This window comes from Microtus oregoni, unplaced genomic scaffold (assembly GCF_018167655.1).
Source record: "Microtus oregoni isolate MIOR12 unplaced genomic scaffold, Mior012 000003F_ref0000135, whole genome shotgun sequence".
Taxonomy (NCBI): Eukaryota; Metazoa; Chordata; class Mammalia; order Rodentia; family Cricetidae; genus Microtus; species Microtus oregoni.
The window spans coordinates 61,194,192-61,210,201 of NW_024543062.1; the positions used below are offsets into that span (position 1 = coordinate 61,194,192).

General features: G+C 47.3%; 1 protein-coding gene across 1 annotated transcript; it reads left to right on the forward strand.

The window, feature by feature from the left end:
* Positions 1-11,714: 11,714 nt before the first annotated feature.
* Positions 11,715-15,303, forward strand: Il10 (interleukin 10). The gene is made up of 5 exons (XM_041649070.1): positions 11,715-11,879; positions 12,645-12,704; positions 13,009-13,161; positions 14,122-14,187; positions 15,115-15,303. The coding sequence occupies exons 1-5, from the start codon at positions 11,715-11,717 to the stop codon at positions 15,205-15,207; spliced, it is 537 nt and encodes a 178-aa protein (XP_041505004.1). The 3' UTR covers positions 15,208-15,303.
* Positions 15,304-16,010: the final 707 nt, after the last annotated feature.

Genomic DNA, 16,010 nt, shown 5'->3' on the forward strand with positions numbered 1-16,010 from the left:
CTTTTGAAAGGAAGAATGAGCCAAGCCTGTTGTTCCCCTGTTTGAGGGTACCCACTGTCCATCTCATCCTTCTCAATTCCACCGTGATAGACCAACTTTTCATCGCTCTTACGAATACCTGAGGAATGCGACTTACAGGTGGGAGTATGCGTCCACAGTCAGAGCCAGGCAGCTCTGATGCTTTGTGCCTCGGATGAAGGAGAATGTCACGGCAGCACAAGCATGATGGAGCAAAGTTGGTCTCCTCACCATCGACAAGAGCAGAGCCAAGGATTTGCTTTTTAATGGAATTCCAGTGAGATCAAGTTATTAAAGAAAATCTCATGGAAGATAAGGCAGTCAGGGTATGGAAGGACAGAAGTGAGTGGGGAGGCCATTGCTGCCCAATACGGCCATGCTTGGAGACCCACAAATCCCTCCAGCAGCAGCAGGAACTTTCTGATCTTGCGCAGAGGGCTGCACGAAGAACCAACCTATAAGAAAGACTACAAAGCATCCAGGTATGGTCCTGACCTGAACGGCTGAGCTGGTCTCCGAAGTCACTAGGCGCCTAAGAGTGGGAATCTGGTGATGAAATCAGTACCCTGAAAATGTGGGCCTGGCTTGTTCTATGCAGAAATCTAAAATGACTTTCCTCGTGGCCCAGGAGCTGGAAGGGACCGTGTATGCAGGGTTAGCTGGTTAACCTCAAAATGTTAACAGTAATAAGGACCAGCTGCAGCTGAACTTGCACGTGGCCTTTGGCTCAGCTGAGGTGGAAAGTGCAGAGGACCATGGTGGGGTCAGTGCGAAGGGCTCAGCATCCCTCACATCCTTTCTCTGACTCAGATCATGGTTACCCAAGCCCTGTACCCTGAAACTCCATTTTTCCCACCACTTATAGCCATGAGAACAAACTCTGACTCTGTGTGGTCTGACAGGCACCAGCATCTCCCACCCAGCCCCCTCCAGGTTTACTCTAAAGTCTTCTGACTTCACGTGACATTGTCACATTTCATTGTCACATTTCAGAACAGAAGTTTTAGCCATTGTCATCATGAGCAGAAGTCCCACCACCCATTATGGGCCTCTACCAAAAGACCCTACCTGTGTCTCTGCCAGCATCCGCACCCACAGACAGGTCTCAGCTGGTGGAAGATTACCTCTTCCTCAGCCTTGAGGTGTTCAGAGCCATTTCAGGGGGCTGAGACAGGAAAGCCCAGTTGAGGTAGTACCAACTGCCATAGCCATTCTGATGATCACTGTGTAGTTCCAGTAGTAAAACATAGGCCATAGGCCATCAGGGCCAGATGTAGAGTCCTCTCTCTGTGCCAGGGCAGGAGTATTATCATTTTCTCACGTTGCAGTTACATTAAAGTTTGCCTGGAAGAAATATATTAGGGTTCTTGATTTCAGCAGCAGAGATACGAGGAGGCCAGCTTGTACATGACACCCTCTACAAATCTTACCATTTTTTGCTCTTCCACCTCCCCAGCCCCAAGATCTCTATTACCACTGCCCCATAACACACAGGTTAGCACCTGGAGACCCTTCAGACCAGGCACGTGTTCATATGCTGCGGTCAGAGTCATTTGGGGCTTTTCCACGAATGTTTATTGTATTTATTAAGCTATATATATATTTTCCTCACTCCCCTTTTTACTCCCCTCTCCCCTTCTACCTTTTCCCATGACCCCCACACTCCCAATTTCCTTAGGAGATCTTGTCTTTTTCACCTTCCTGTGTAGATCCACATATGTCTCTCTTAGGGTCCTCTCTGTTGTCTAGGTTCTCTGGGATTGTGGCCTGTAGGCTGGTTTTTCTTTGCTTTATGTCTAAAAGTCACTTATGAGTGAATACTATTTTTGATTATATTTGTCTTGTTTAGACAAATATTATATTTGTCTATTATATTTGTCTTTCTGGGTCTGGGTTACCTTACTCAATATGGATTTTTTCTAGATTCATCCATTTGCCTGCAAGTTTCAAGATGTCATTAATTTTTACTACTGTGTAGTACTCCATAAATGTACCACGTTTTCTTTATCCATTCTTTGGTTGAGGAGCATCTAGGTTGTTTCCAGGTTCAGGCTAGTACAAATAATTCTGCTATGAACATAGTTGAGCACATGTCAGACAAAATGACAGCCTACAGATTGGGAAAAGATCTTCACCAATCCCACATTGGACAGAGGACTGATCACCAAAATATACAAAGAACTCAAGAAACTGGTCAACAAAAGAACAAATAATCCAATTAAAAAAAATTGGGTGCAGATCTAAACAAAGAACTCTCAACAGAGGAATCTCAAAGGACTGAAAGACACTTACAAAAATTCTCAACATCCTTAGCCATCAGAGAAATGCAAATCAAAACAACTCTGAGATTCCATCTTACACCTGGAAGAATGGCCAAGATCAAAACCACTGATGACAGCTTATGCTGGAGAGGATGTGAGGTAAGGGGAACACTCCTCCATTGCTGGTGGGAGTGCAAACTTTTACAGCTGTTCTGGATATCAGTTTGGCAATTTCTCAGAAAATTAAGAAACAACCTTCCTCAAGACCCAGCAATACCGCTGTTGAGCATATACCCAAAGGATGCTCAACCGTACCACAAGGTTACTCTTTTAAGACCTAGAGCAACATCTCCTTGAAAACTCCTTAGGAACGCTGGTTGCTCTTAGTCTGTAGTGTAACTGGATTACAGCCCAGTCTCAGCTAGGTTCTTGGGAGTTGGGTTCCATGAGATGCGCACAGGAGACTCTCTTCCTCTAACTAGCTTAGGTGACATTGGAACAGACCATGTTGGCACTCCCTATCACTCTGTACTTTCTCCCTGATACCCACTTGGAAAGGCTTCCACAACTTCACCTGTCTGAGGGCCTCCCCGTCCCTCATTGAATCCCACCTACCCTCCGCTCTGCTCAGCCAAGGCTGCCACTCACCACCCCAGCTTCTTGTCCAACCCTGTGTGCTCTGTGGCCATTGACATTTCCAGACTCTGAATCGGTTGTTGCTGTTTCTTTTCCATGCTTCTTTCCCACCCCTGCACTTGACCCTGACTCTCGAGAAGCTGCTCTGTTTCACATCAAGTATAAGGAAAGACCAGAAAGGTTGCCATTCAAGTCTATAGAAATAAAGCATTTCTATGTTGGCAGCGGCCAGGGTCTTCTTGCATGTTCTGTCTGCTTCTATTTTGTGAATTTCCAGCCCACCTGCTCTGTGGTGCTTCCCTTGTGGACCTATGAAAACTGGCATAAATCCTATGTAGTGGGAGATTCAGCCACACTGTCAAACAGCCTGCTCCCAGCGCTGACTACATGGTGGGAGATTCAGCCACACTGACAAACTGCCTGCTTCCAGCGCTGGCTACGTGGGGGAGATTCAGCCACACTGACAGCCTGTTTCCAGCGCTGGCCCGTCAATGTTTTTGTTTCCTTTTCTCAATGGGATATGATAGAAGGGTTGGGGAACCTTAATGTCTCAAAGCCTACAGCTTCAGGCAGCCCCACCAAAACTGAGCCAGCTCTCAAATTAGCCTCCTTGTACATTGTCATAAGAACCCTGTATGATCCCCAAATCACCTTTGTGAAGAAAATCTGTCATCTGAATCTTCAACCCTGAGCCAATCACACCAAAGGGCTTTGATCTGGACCAGGCCTGATTCTCAGCAGATAGTAAAGTGTCGTGGGTGTGTTCCAGCATGGTGTGAGCCATTTTGTACTTTCTTATTTGGTGGGTTAGCTGCTCGTTCCGTAGTTGGAGACTGTTTGTTAAAACAGGGTCTCAGTCTGTAGCCCAGATTTGTCTTAACTAGTGCATTTCCTGCCTCCAATTCCCGAGTGTTAAGATGACAGGTAGACTCCACCAAACCCTACCGTGTATAAATTATTTTTTAAGAAAGTGTCTGCCATTCGGAATAGATGTGGTGCTCTCGAGGGTTTTCCAGTAATTTCTCCCTGACACAGTCAATCCGAGAAACCCGCCACCTCCCTCCCACACCCCGCTCGCCACGCTGGCCATGCTCTTGAGGAAAAGGCAGCATCATGTCCTGCCACTTCGTGAAGGCCTCTCTGATTTCCACTGCTCTCAGCATGCTTGACTCACAACGAAACTGCAACCTCAAAGCACTGGGGGCCAGGATGGCGAGAAGGAAACACAGGTGAACACGCAAAAGCTGCCCCCAGGAAAAGGTTTCTTTCTCTTACAGAATGGCACTTCCAGAGAGGGGCAGGAGCACACACTAGTAGAAACTAAAGGGCCTGGTCTTGTGCTGACCGGGGGTTTTGGCAGGGAAAATACACGTCGGAACCTTTGGTGCCAACTAATCTCTGCCAAGGGGCATAGACAGCAGGGGGGGAGTGGGGGGGGAGCAGGGGGAGGGGAATGACCATGAAATTCTAGATCTTCAACGTAGCTTTGACAACTGGCTCTGACAACCCTCCGACTCCCAGAGGGAGGAAGAAGTTTCCAGAATAGCAAAGATCTCGGCTTGAAGCTCCCGATCCAAGAACTAGGATGATTTCGAGTTTTTGGAAGGAGATGGTGTGTTGAGGTGCTACGGTGAGAAAACAGATGCCATGCTTTCGTGTTCCTCAGTCAAGGCCTGACCATTGCCCTGAGGTAAAGATAACTCAGCACCCCCACCTCAAAGCCAGTTCCTAAGCGCGAGGCTGGGTGTAAGGAGTGCAGAAGAGTCATAGCGCTCGATAAGAGAAAACCTAATTTCAGACCTTTACTTTCTCCTCATTACCACAAAAACCCACGCACTGCACAAATCCCAGATGTTGGTGGGCCCCAAGAACTCACTTACTACTTAATCAAGAATTAGCTACTAATAAACGAAGGAGGATTGGGCTTAGATCCCACCTCTGGAGCTAACCTTGGTAGCGCCTGGGAGTACCATTCCTTCCCTGTGGTATCATTTCTACCCGTGTGAGAATGAAGAAGTATGGATTGTATAATGCCTAACCCACCCTCTTTTCTGACCTCCTCCTTACGAGGCACTGTTTGTATTCCAGCAATCAGGGAAGGTTGGGTTAATACCCCTCTGGAAGAGGCTGGTGTGTAGGCAGGTCAACTTTTTCTTTCTTTTTTTTTAACTGAAAGGTAATCATGGAACTAGGCATGCCATTTGTAGTTATAGCTATTTCTCCAAATGAACCCATCCTCTACTTTATATGAAATGGAATAGCAACAGACATGGACCCACTTGGAGGTGCAAAATTCTAGGAAGCCATGCTAGATGGAGAGGAGCACACCCATAATTCTAGCAGCTCAGGAGTTTGAGACCAACTTGAACAGATTTTCAATCAACCACCAAATATTTGAGAAATGTTTGAGTTCATTCTTTGAGAATCTCATGAAATATATTTACGTATATTCATCCCTCTGACTCCTCCCAGATCCATCCCTACCTCCCTATCCACTCAACTCCAGGTTTTTTCTCTTTCTGCAAACCTGTTGAGTCCCATTTGTGCTACCCAAATCCTCCTGTGTATGGGGCCTGCCCGAAGACCAGTTGATCTACCAGGGGTTACACCTTTAAAGAAAACTAATTGTCCCTCACTCAACAGCTATCCATTGCCAATAGGTCCTTACCCAGGGGTGGGGCCTCATGCCCATCTTCACCCCCCCCCCATCTCCATGCTGGGATTTTGTCTGGCTTGAATTTGTTCAGGTCTTGTGTGTGCTATTACAACTGCTGTAAGTTTGTCTGTGCAAAAACCCTGTTGTCAACTGCCACAGCTTTCCATGTGTCCAGAGCTGTGCGATGGGCAAATAACGATGATTCAATACAGAAATGAGCCCTGAGCTGTGCTGATTACAGTAATAAGTTGGGGAGCGAACAATCTTATCATCAATGCACAGTTACTGAAATGAATCAGATACAGAAATAGCACAAGATCCTTGAAGTATAAGATCCCCAGAGGATCTGGCCTGGCCTTGGAAATAAAAGAAAAATCAGATAAAGAAGTGAATCTAAGCTGAAAGAAATCAGCAGGGAGGAAGAGGGAGAGCACGAAGAACAAATTATTCAAAGGCCTGTGGTAGAGAAAGTCTGGATCATTTGAAAGAAAACAATGAGCAAAACCCCAAGAGGCTAGATTACAGAGGAAAGTAGAAAATTGAAAGCAGAGCAATGGACAGGGTCAAGTGGTAAATAGGTTTCTATAAGGGTTAAGAATGTGAATCTTAGGCCTAGAGAGATGGCTCAGTGGTTAAGTACAAATAATTTTAACAAAGGACCCAACTTTGCACGTACATCAGGAGGCTCACAACCACCTGGAACTGTAGCTCCAGCACCCTCTTCTGGATCCAATGGGCATTCACGTTCACATGTACACATCCCCACACACATATACACATAATTAGAAATAAAATCAATCTTTTTAAAAGCATAAGATGAGTTCTGGGAGGTAGAGGAATGGGTAGCATCATAAGTTCAAAGCCAACTACTTCACATTGTGAACTTCAGGCCAGTCTTTATTTTACCAAAAGAAGAAAAGCTGGGAGCCACTGGAGAAGAGTCCTAGTCTTCTTGGTGTCCACAAAAGATCACTCTGAATTAGAGATCAGGAGACACGAACAAATGAAGAAAAATCCAGAGGACTTAGTCATCAGTCGGACATAGATTGGTGGAGGGGAGGGAGGAATGAACACATTATCTTTGAGGTGGATGGTGGATCTGTCTACGGTGCCAGCCAAAGATGACGTAACAGAAAGAACACTTTAATTAAGATACTACATCAGAGGTTCTCAACCTGTGAATTGCGACCCCTTTGGGGGTCAAGCCACCTTTTCATAGGGATCGCCTATGACCACCAGAAAACAGATATTTACATTACTATTCATAACAGTAGCAAAATTATAGTTATGAAGAAACAATGAAAATAATTTTATGGTTGGGGGTCACCACAATATAAGGCACTGTACTAAAGGGGTGCTGCATTAGGGAGGTTGAGAACCACTGGACTATATAAATTGAGGGCCCAGTTCAAAATGAAGAAACGGGGCTCCCTGCTGATCAGTCACTAAGAATTTCAGGAGAGTGAGGAAAGGTCCTTTTAATCATGAACCCCTGTGTGGTGGCTAAAGTTACAGTCCTAGAAGCCAACCCTGCTAAGACCCTGTCTGTAGGTTTGAAGTATCAACCATAGAGAGAAGAACTGCATAAACCAAATCCCATCAAAGGACAAATTCTGCAGCTGAGAGAGGCCCCTGGTGCCCCAGGCTCAGGTACCTGGAGTTATCCTGAATGATCACAGAGACTGCCCAAATGGTTGTCACCTTTGAGTAGCTAGAAATAAGACCTGATACCTCTGATGAGACAAACGTGAGACGTTGGAGAACAAGGTGTTGGTCCCTGAGTAAAGCAAGCAAGTTGCTTTATGTAGCACCAGAGTTTCACAAAGGGAAATTCCATGTTGGCTGTCCAGTGCTCTGCCCTTCCGCTGTGCTTTGCAACATCTGCCGGCCACAGTTCTCAGGGCATCCAAGCCGTTTGCATAACCCTGGCTTGATTTGCCCTGAGGCTACCCTTAACTTGGGCTCCTCCTAAATTTCCGACCCTCCAGGTCTTCATTCCAAAATATTTCTAAAGAACACAAGACCGAAGTCAGAGGGGTTGTTTTGAGGAAGCCACTGGCGGAAGACCCGTCCCCCTGGGCTCCTACATAGTCACACTGTGTATGTGTGTTACAAGGAGAGTCGGATGCCCTGCAACCACTGGGGAAACTCTGTCCAGGTCACTAACGAAGGTTATTCGGGAAACACTAGAAATGTAAAACACTTAAGATAGTTTCACTTAAAATTAAAGCGAAACTATTTTACAAGCTAGATAAGAAGAAATGAAACTCCCATTATCAGCCTTTTAAAGGGTTTTTTGAAGATTTTTATTATTTATTTAACTCTGTGTGTGTGTTATATATTCATATGAGTGGCTATCCCCACATGGATAAGGATGCTCACATAGACCTGAAAAGTCGCTTAGATCCCCTAGGGCTGGAGTTGCTTGCAGGCAGTTGTGGCTGGCAACTGGGCCCCAAACTCCAGTCCTCAGAAAGAGCAGCACACACTCTTTGGGGCTGAGACATCTCCCTGGTCTCCTCTCCCTGCGCCCCACCCAAAAAAGTCAACCACTAATAGCAAATAAGATCAAGATCTTAAAAGACTTTTGATCAGGTCCGAGCAACCCCACTCTCTCTACCTGTATCACACACTTGTGCTCCACGGTGACTCTGTTGCCAGGCAATCTGACTGATCCCTGTGTCCGGCAAACTGGGTCCTTCAGCCTCTCCCTGGCAGCTCCAGTGCACACACAGGGCTCCCAGACTGTCCTCTAGAATTGCAGAAAGGCATGGGGCAACTATAGCAAGAGAGACGCCATGTTTGCTGGGCATGCCTGGATTCCTCATAAGGTCCTGGACACTGGACATAAGACTCTCTAAAATCTACTTGTGCGCACCTGTGTGCACACACAATTCTTTTCTGCCCAGATCCCGCTGCAGCTAAGATGTGAGATTTGCCAAGCAGAGCCCCTGAACTTGGACGTGGACACTCCTCGGTATCTTGACATCTTGCAGTGATGGATGGGAAGGAGACCGAACACAGCAAAGGGCCTGGCGATGTGTGAGAGAAACACCAGCAAGAGACTGCCAGCCTCCGTGTTTATTTGGTGAGAATTCTGAAAAACTCAGATCTCAAGGTGAACATGCCGTCCTGGAGCTCTGGAAGTTAAGATGAAGACGGTGCATCCGAGGCGTTCCTCAGCTAGAGAGGCAAACCTAGTCAGACAGACAGACAAACACTCTCTTTGTAAGCCGTGTTTTACACACTTTCATTGGCAGTTGACATTTAGAAATAGGGGATATTTTGGAACAAGGGCAAGAGGAGACATAGCCCTCCACTCCCACTCCCACTCCCACTCCCACTGCCTCTGTCTGATCTCCCAGGGGAAAATTTATTTAAATTCAACTTCCCTAGGTTCGGGACTGACTCAGGCCATTCGTTCCCAAGGAATGCACAGATTGATGTTTAACGGTTATGCCTTTCTGAATTAACAGATCCAAACAGCTCAGAGGCTGAGTCTGTGCCATTCTCTCCCCAGGCATCCGCTCTCACTTCCCCCTCGTGGGCACTTCCCTTGTCCTGAAACCCAAGTTCAACCCTTCTGCCATGCAATCCTTGGCATTTATGTCTCAGATGGAGCTGTGGCTTTGGGGCTTTTCCCAGCGTGCGCCAAAGCCTTCTCAGCGGAGCAGTGGTCCTCCCAGACTTGAGATAGATGCGCTCGGCATGGTCCCTCCTTGGCTAAAGACAGACTTGCATCAAGGCGCTCACCTGAGGTTACTGAGGACCATTTAGAACCTGAAATGTCGAGGAGAGAGTGAGCAACAATTTGAAACCAGTGGGGAAAGGAAGGGCCAATGGCTGAGGATTGCTGGCTATGCATTTCCGAATGAATAAAGAATGCAGGTCCCAACCCTAACCCCGTTTAGTTGAATATGTATTAACAAGAAATATACATAACTTTCATACATCTCTCTTCTTCCTGTCACCGTGAGACTGTGGACTGTAAACACATGTGACACATTAATATAGTAACATATAGCATATTCATAAAACTAATATTATATTAATAGTAATATATTCCAAACTAATTATATTATATTAACAGTATATGCTCAGACACTATTAAGATACTAATATATAAACATGATGCATAGACTATATACTATAATTAAGTACATGCTAATATATTTGTGTTCTAAGTTAAAGTATTATGAAATAGTTTGATGTGCATAGGTAAAAGAAGATTCTAGAAGAAACAACTATAAGATGTAAGAGTTGCCACCTCTCCCCTGGAATTGGACTCCCAGACCTCTGCTTCCTGGTGCTTCAGCCTCTAGCCCTGAATCAGAGCTGTCCAGTGCCAGTCCCAAAGACAGCTGCTGCCTCTGTAGACACACAAAGTGCTAGGGAAGACAAAGGACATGCAGGATGGCAGCAGAGGGTGATGGTTGTCCCAGTGGAATGAGTACAGGACACAGCTGGGAGGAAGGGTCGTGAGGGTCCATGCTGTCTGAGTCAAGGAGAACCTCATGCCTCACCTGGGATTCAGGTCCCCTGGCTTACCTGGTCAACAGTACTGTGTCTACACCTAAAACATGCAGCTCAGAGCGAGGGTTGCTTCCTCGTGCAGAAACAGGCATCCCAGTGAAGCCAGGAGTCAAAGGGGAAGGAGAAAGTGAAAGGAATGGAGGCCTGCCTGGCCCCTTGCTCTGCACCTACGGTTGGTAGAACTCAGACTGTAATACACAGGAGCGGCAGCTCTTGAGTCAACTCCATTTCAGCTTCTGGAAGATTCTTCTTCCTTCCACAGTTAGCAAGTTTCTGCACTGGCACTTCCCAGAGTGTTGGGAGGAGAGGCCAGGGCCCTTGATCTTGGTCCACCAGGCACTACATCAGGCAAGACTGGCCCACTAGCTCTGCCGTAGTAACCCTCTCCAATGGGGCAGACTTGGAACCCTGCGCCAACAGAAAGTCTCCAAATTGAAGGAGAAAGAGAAGGAAATCGGAGAAACCCAGGGAGTACCCTCCACATGGGTCTATCATTATTTAAGCAAAAAGCTCCCTAGCCAAGCGGACATGTACCATGGCCCCTTGGGTCAAGCAGAAAACAGGTATTAGGACAAGTGACTTGCCCAGGGTACAGAGTGAAAAAAGCAAGAGAGGACTCCAGGCCAGTGTTCTTTCCATCCAAACTCAGTTAGAAGGCCCTGCTGAAGGGAATATCTGGGCATAACCAAAGGATTCCCAGAGACTTCCCAGGTATCTGTACTAATGTCACCACCTCTGCCCTTCAGCAATGATAGGTAGTTGGACAGGTTACACATCTCCTAGCCTGGGACCCTGTAAAACAGGTCCATGGGGAGGGCTACCTGACAGGCGAGGCAAGCTCCCCAGAAGTCTGAGCACCTTGCCCTAACTTCCCATGCTAGAACCTGAGACTCTCAATGAAGCAAGAGCCAGAGGAGGTTCCGGAACTCGACTCTGACCAGCTGTCCCACCACACACACACACACACACACACCACTTCAAGGGAGAGTCTTGAACAGGAGACAGAAAAAGCAGAAGAGAGTGAGTTCTAGGGATGAGTGGCAGATGAGTGTTTCCTTGAGGAAACTGCATGCTAAGGTGAATTCCTACTCAGCAAGAAGTAGCGGCTCTTCACCCCAGGTTGATTGGGGGAACCGATTATTTCTCAATCCTAATATGTTCTAAAATAGCCCATTTATCCACGTCATTGTGACCAACGAGTGCGTGAATGGAACTCACAGTTGTAGTGTGAACATAGAACAGCTGTCTGGCCCCAGGAAGCGAGACTTTTTGTATTGAGAAGCAAAAAAAAAAAAAACTCTTTAAAAGCGAGGTAGCTCATCTAAATATAGCTATAAGCAGAAGTTCATTTAACAGTTCTTTTGCTTACAATGCAAAAAGAAAAAAAAGAAAAAATTAATTGCATGGCCTAGAAGAGGGGGAGGAGCTTGACTTCATGGCCTAGAAGAGGGAGGAGGAGCTTGAATAATCTTTGCCAGGAAATTTCTAAATGGAGAGGCCCCTGACCTTCAGTATAAAAGAGGGACACGGGAGTAGAGGGGGACACTTTAGGGGCTTGCTCTTGCAGTACCAGAGCCGCAAGGCAGCCTTGCAGAAGACAGAGTTCCACCATGCCTGGCTCAGCCCTGCTCTGCTGCGTGCTCTTACTGGCTGGAATGGGGGCCAGCAGAAGCCAGCACACCCGGGATGGGAATAACTGCACCCACTTCCCTGTCAGTCAGACCCACATGCTCCGAGAGCTGCGAACAGCCTTCAGCCAGGTGAAGACTTTCTTTGTGAGTATGATGCCTGGCCTTTCTTCCTGGGATGGCCTGAAGTACACATTCCGATGGAACTGTTAGAAATGCCTGCTCCTCTTCCTGCTCCCACCTCTTCCTGCTCCTACCTATTCCTGCTCCCACCTCCTGCTCCCCCTCTGGCCCCAGCATCTATTCCCCTTAGACTTAGACCCAGAGAGTCCTAGGCTAAGCCGTGGGTTATGGGTTACATTAAACCCAGGCACACAGGAAAAGCCACCGAGAAGGCAAATGTGTGTCTCTCCCATGCCCAAGAACTTTCTGGTGAGTTTCCAAGGAAGCTCCATATTTTGTTGACTGGGACAAAAGTCCGTGGTCGGAAGCACATGCTGCCTCTGCTTAGTCTTCAGATCTGGGGCAGCACCAGGCATGGAGAGCTTGCATTATGGGAGGATTCCTTTTCCAGAGAAGGCAGAGGCATGCAGCTAAGAGACTCTCTCTCCATAAGGGCCTCCAGAAAGGAAGGGTTCCACAGGTGCTCCTGAAACCTGATGTGGCTCCTCTGGAAGAAGAGGAGGCCTGGGTCAGACTTCTCCCTGTCTAAGTCTTTTAAATAATGCGATCCTAAGAGGGAGGCCTTTGATTTGACTTCAGGCTCTAGCACCATCAAACCCTGCTTTTAAAACTCCCCTTTCAATATTTGCCGGGCTACATGGATTACTAATTCAAACCTCTACTAATGGAGGCCATGCATGTCAGGTGTTCGCCTTAGCCCTTGCATTCATGCTCCTTCTGTTCTTGCAGCAAAAGAAGGACCAGCTGGACAACATACTGCTCACCGATTCCTTACTGCAGGACTTTAAGGTATGAGTTGCGTGGGTGCTGGGAAGCGTTGGTGTGGTTAGGGAAGGGAGGCGCTGTTTGAGACAGAGGGAGCTGGGTCTGAGGCCGGAGCTTTCGAAAGGAGAAGTGGGAAGCCCTTAAGTCAGCATATTGCCGGCAGTCAAGGGTCATGAAGACCTCATTCTGTGGTAAAGGGAGAGAATGTAACTAGAGAGAGCCGGGGCGCGGGGGGAGAGGGGGTCCCTAGGGACAAAACTGTCCACCAAGTTTAGTTGCAACAAGGCCATCATTTCAGTAAGCCCCAACCTTTGATTCCTGCCTCTAGGGTTACTTGGGTTGCCAAACCTTGTCAGAAATGATCCAGTTTTACCTGGTAGAGGTGATGCCCCAGGCAGAGAACCATGGCCCAGAAATCAAGGAGCATTTGAACTCCCTGGGAGAGAAGCTGAAGACCCTCAGGAGGCAGCTGCAGCGCTGTGTGAGTAGCAGACCAGTCCTTTCCCTTGCAGCCACCCCACAAACACAACCTTCTACAGCTCAGCCTGGCCACACACAGACTCAGCTGGGGACTAGGTAAACCGACACACAGGCACCTCTAGTCAGAGCTCTGGGCTAGTCTGTCTCTGAGCAGGAGTGGGGGTGGCCTTGAGGCACTCACACGTGAATATTTGCATACAGCCTTCCTGTTATTTGTGAGTCATTGTGGGCTATTAGCTACTCCTCTCTCTCTTCATGGGAAGGCCAGGGCTTCAGTTACCGCTCCCTCATCTCTTGGACTTGAGCCTCAGGCTGGCAACTAAGGCTCCCAAGCAGAAGAAGACTTTCACCTCTTCCTCTCTTCTTTTGGAAAGCAAATTCAGCAACACACTGGGCTGGCAGGACTCTCCCTGGCATTTCCCAAGGGCCAGAGGCTCGACTGTCCCTAAACCAGGATCCATGACTAATAGACCCAGGGCAACTCTGTCCCTGACTGAAGTGTTGCCTTGGCTGCTGGTGGGCTGCTTTCTTCTCTCACTGACACTGGGAAAGCAGTCGAAGTCTATTTGTGCAATAGTTCTAAGCGGAGAGGATTTGGCCCCAGTAGATGAGACTTTATCTCCGCTCTCAGATACCAAAAGCACACGGCAGTTGAGATTGGAGGTAGACAAGAAGAGGCATGTGAAACACAATAGATGTTTTGGGGTTTTTGAGAGACAGAGACCTGAGCTCAGACCCATGCTTTGCAAACATCTTAGTGATTCCAAAGACATACATTGCATCTTCCTGGGCTGTTCTCCTCTGCCCCTAGTATAATAGATAAGGACCAAACAGGGCTCAGTTCTCCCTGGCAGCTGAGAGATGAATCTGGCCCCTTCATCACACAATAAGGTTGTCCCCCGCCCCCCAAAGCCATGGGCATTGGAACTAGAACAATTAACACACTCTCTTTCTTCTACAGCATCGATTTCTCCCCTGTGAAAACAAAAGCAAGGCTGTGGAGCAGGTGAAGAATGATTTTAATAAGGTAAGCTTGGGGTGGAGGGGGGGGGTTGCAAAGAGGGTGTGTGTAACGTGACCCCTGTCCACTCACCAAAGGGTAGAAGCGGGGAGGGACCGAAATCTGCACCTGGAGTGTGGGAACCCGGCAAATCGTGTGACCTCCTCTGCCAGTTAGGAACCCCCACCTCGGTCACATTTGTTTTCTGCAAAGCGTCTCTAGCAGTTTCTAAATGACTGCCTCCCCTTTGCAGGCTCTCAGCTTAGACTGACCAGACAACCTATGAGCACGGAGCCCTAGGTGCTGGGGAGAGTGACAAAGGAAACAGAAAGTACAGAAAGTACCTTGTTGGGAAATGGGCGGAACCCACAAGTGCAGAAAGCAAGACATGAATTAATGCACACAGGCACATCTCTGGGGCTCAGGCTGGACGCCCCAAAAATCAGAATGAGCAGGAAGCAGAATTCTCATTTGTCCCAGTGCACTTTCCATCTGGCGAACAAAATGAGGTTTCACACTTCCAACCGCCTGTGAACCCATTAAACCCGAGTTCCCAGAAGCTGTGTGGCCTACATCATCTTCGTGGGCTAGGCAGAGGCACCTGGCAGGGTTCCAACATCAGTGGCATGAATCCCTTGACAGTAGGCCTAAAAGCCCAAAGCATTTTTTTAAAAAAAACATTCCTTGTCTTTCTCTGAAACTATCCTGCTCCCAAACTGCTTCCTCTAACAACTTTGCCTGACTACTGGAAGAGCTGAATGCTGGGAGACAGTGCAGGCGAAGGCTCAGCCCAGACCCAAGACAAGGGGACAAATCCTTGAGTCCCCAAGGTCCTTCAGGTTCCAACACAAGAAAGCAGGGAGCCTTCTGTGTTCAGGGTCCTGCCCAGCTGAGTGCAAGGTTCTCCTCAGCCCTCCACTAAGTCTTCACCAGGTGTTTTCTCTCCCTACGCAGCTCCAAGAGAAAGGTGTCTACAAGGCCATGAATGAATTTGACATCTTCATCAACTGCATAGAAGCATACATGACCATCAAGATGAAAAGCTAAAACACCAGAACGTGTGTGCTGAGTCTACAGGCTACCAGGGCTGAAACCGAGCTCTCTAGATCTTAGCCAGCAGACGCAACTCCTTGGAAAACCTCATTGTACCTCTCTCCAAAGTATTTATTACCTCTGATACCTCAGCTCCCATTCTATTTATTCAACGTGAGCTTCTCTGTGAACTATTTAGAAAGAAGCCAAATATTATAATTATAATTGCAAAATATTTATTATTTTTACCTATGTTTAAGCTGTTTCCACAGGGGCACTTTGTAGTACTTGAGTGTTCTAATGGAAAGTATGTTATAAAAAGGGGGGGGGGTCTTCTTTGGGAAGCCAACGGAAGCTTCCGTTCTAGGACTGGCCACACTTTATAGCCCCGGGCATTATTTGCTGTGATACCCTCTAGTTTCTTTCTGAGTTCAGGGCTCCTGCAGGAGTCATGAAGACTCTTACAGGACTTAGGAAAAGAAACTAGGGACTGCCTTTGATGGTTACCCTTCCAACAGCTCAGAGGGAATCCCCTGACCTCATTCTCCAACCATTTCATTCTTGAAAGCTGTGGCCAGCTTATTTATAACCGCCTAAAATTAGTTCTAATAGAACTCATTGTTAACTAGAAGTAATTCAATTCCTCTGGGAATGGTGTACCGTTTGTCTGTTTTTATAGCAGATTCTAATTTTTAATAAATGGATCTTAGTCAAATCATGTTGCGCTGTCTACTGAGTCCTGTCTGATTGAAAGAAGTTTCCCTCGAAGTTCCAGAGGGCTGAAGGGGTGAAGAAATCTTGTATTCCAAAGAAAGGAT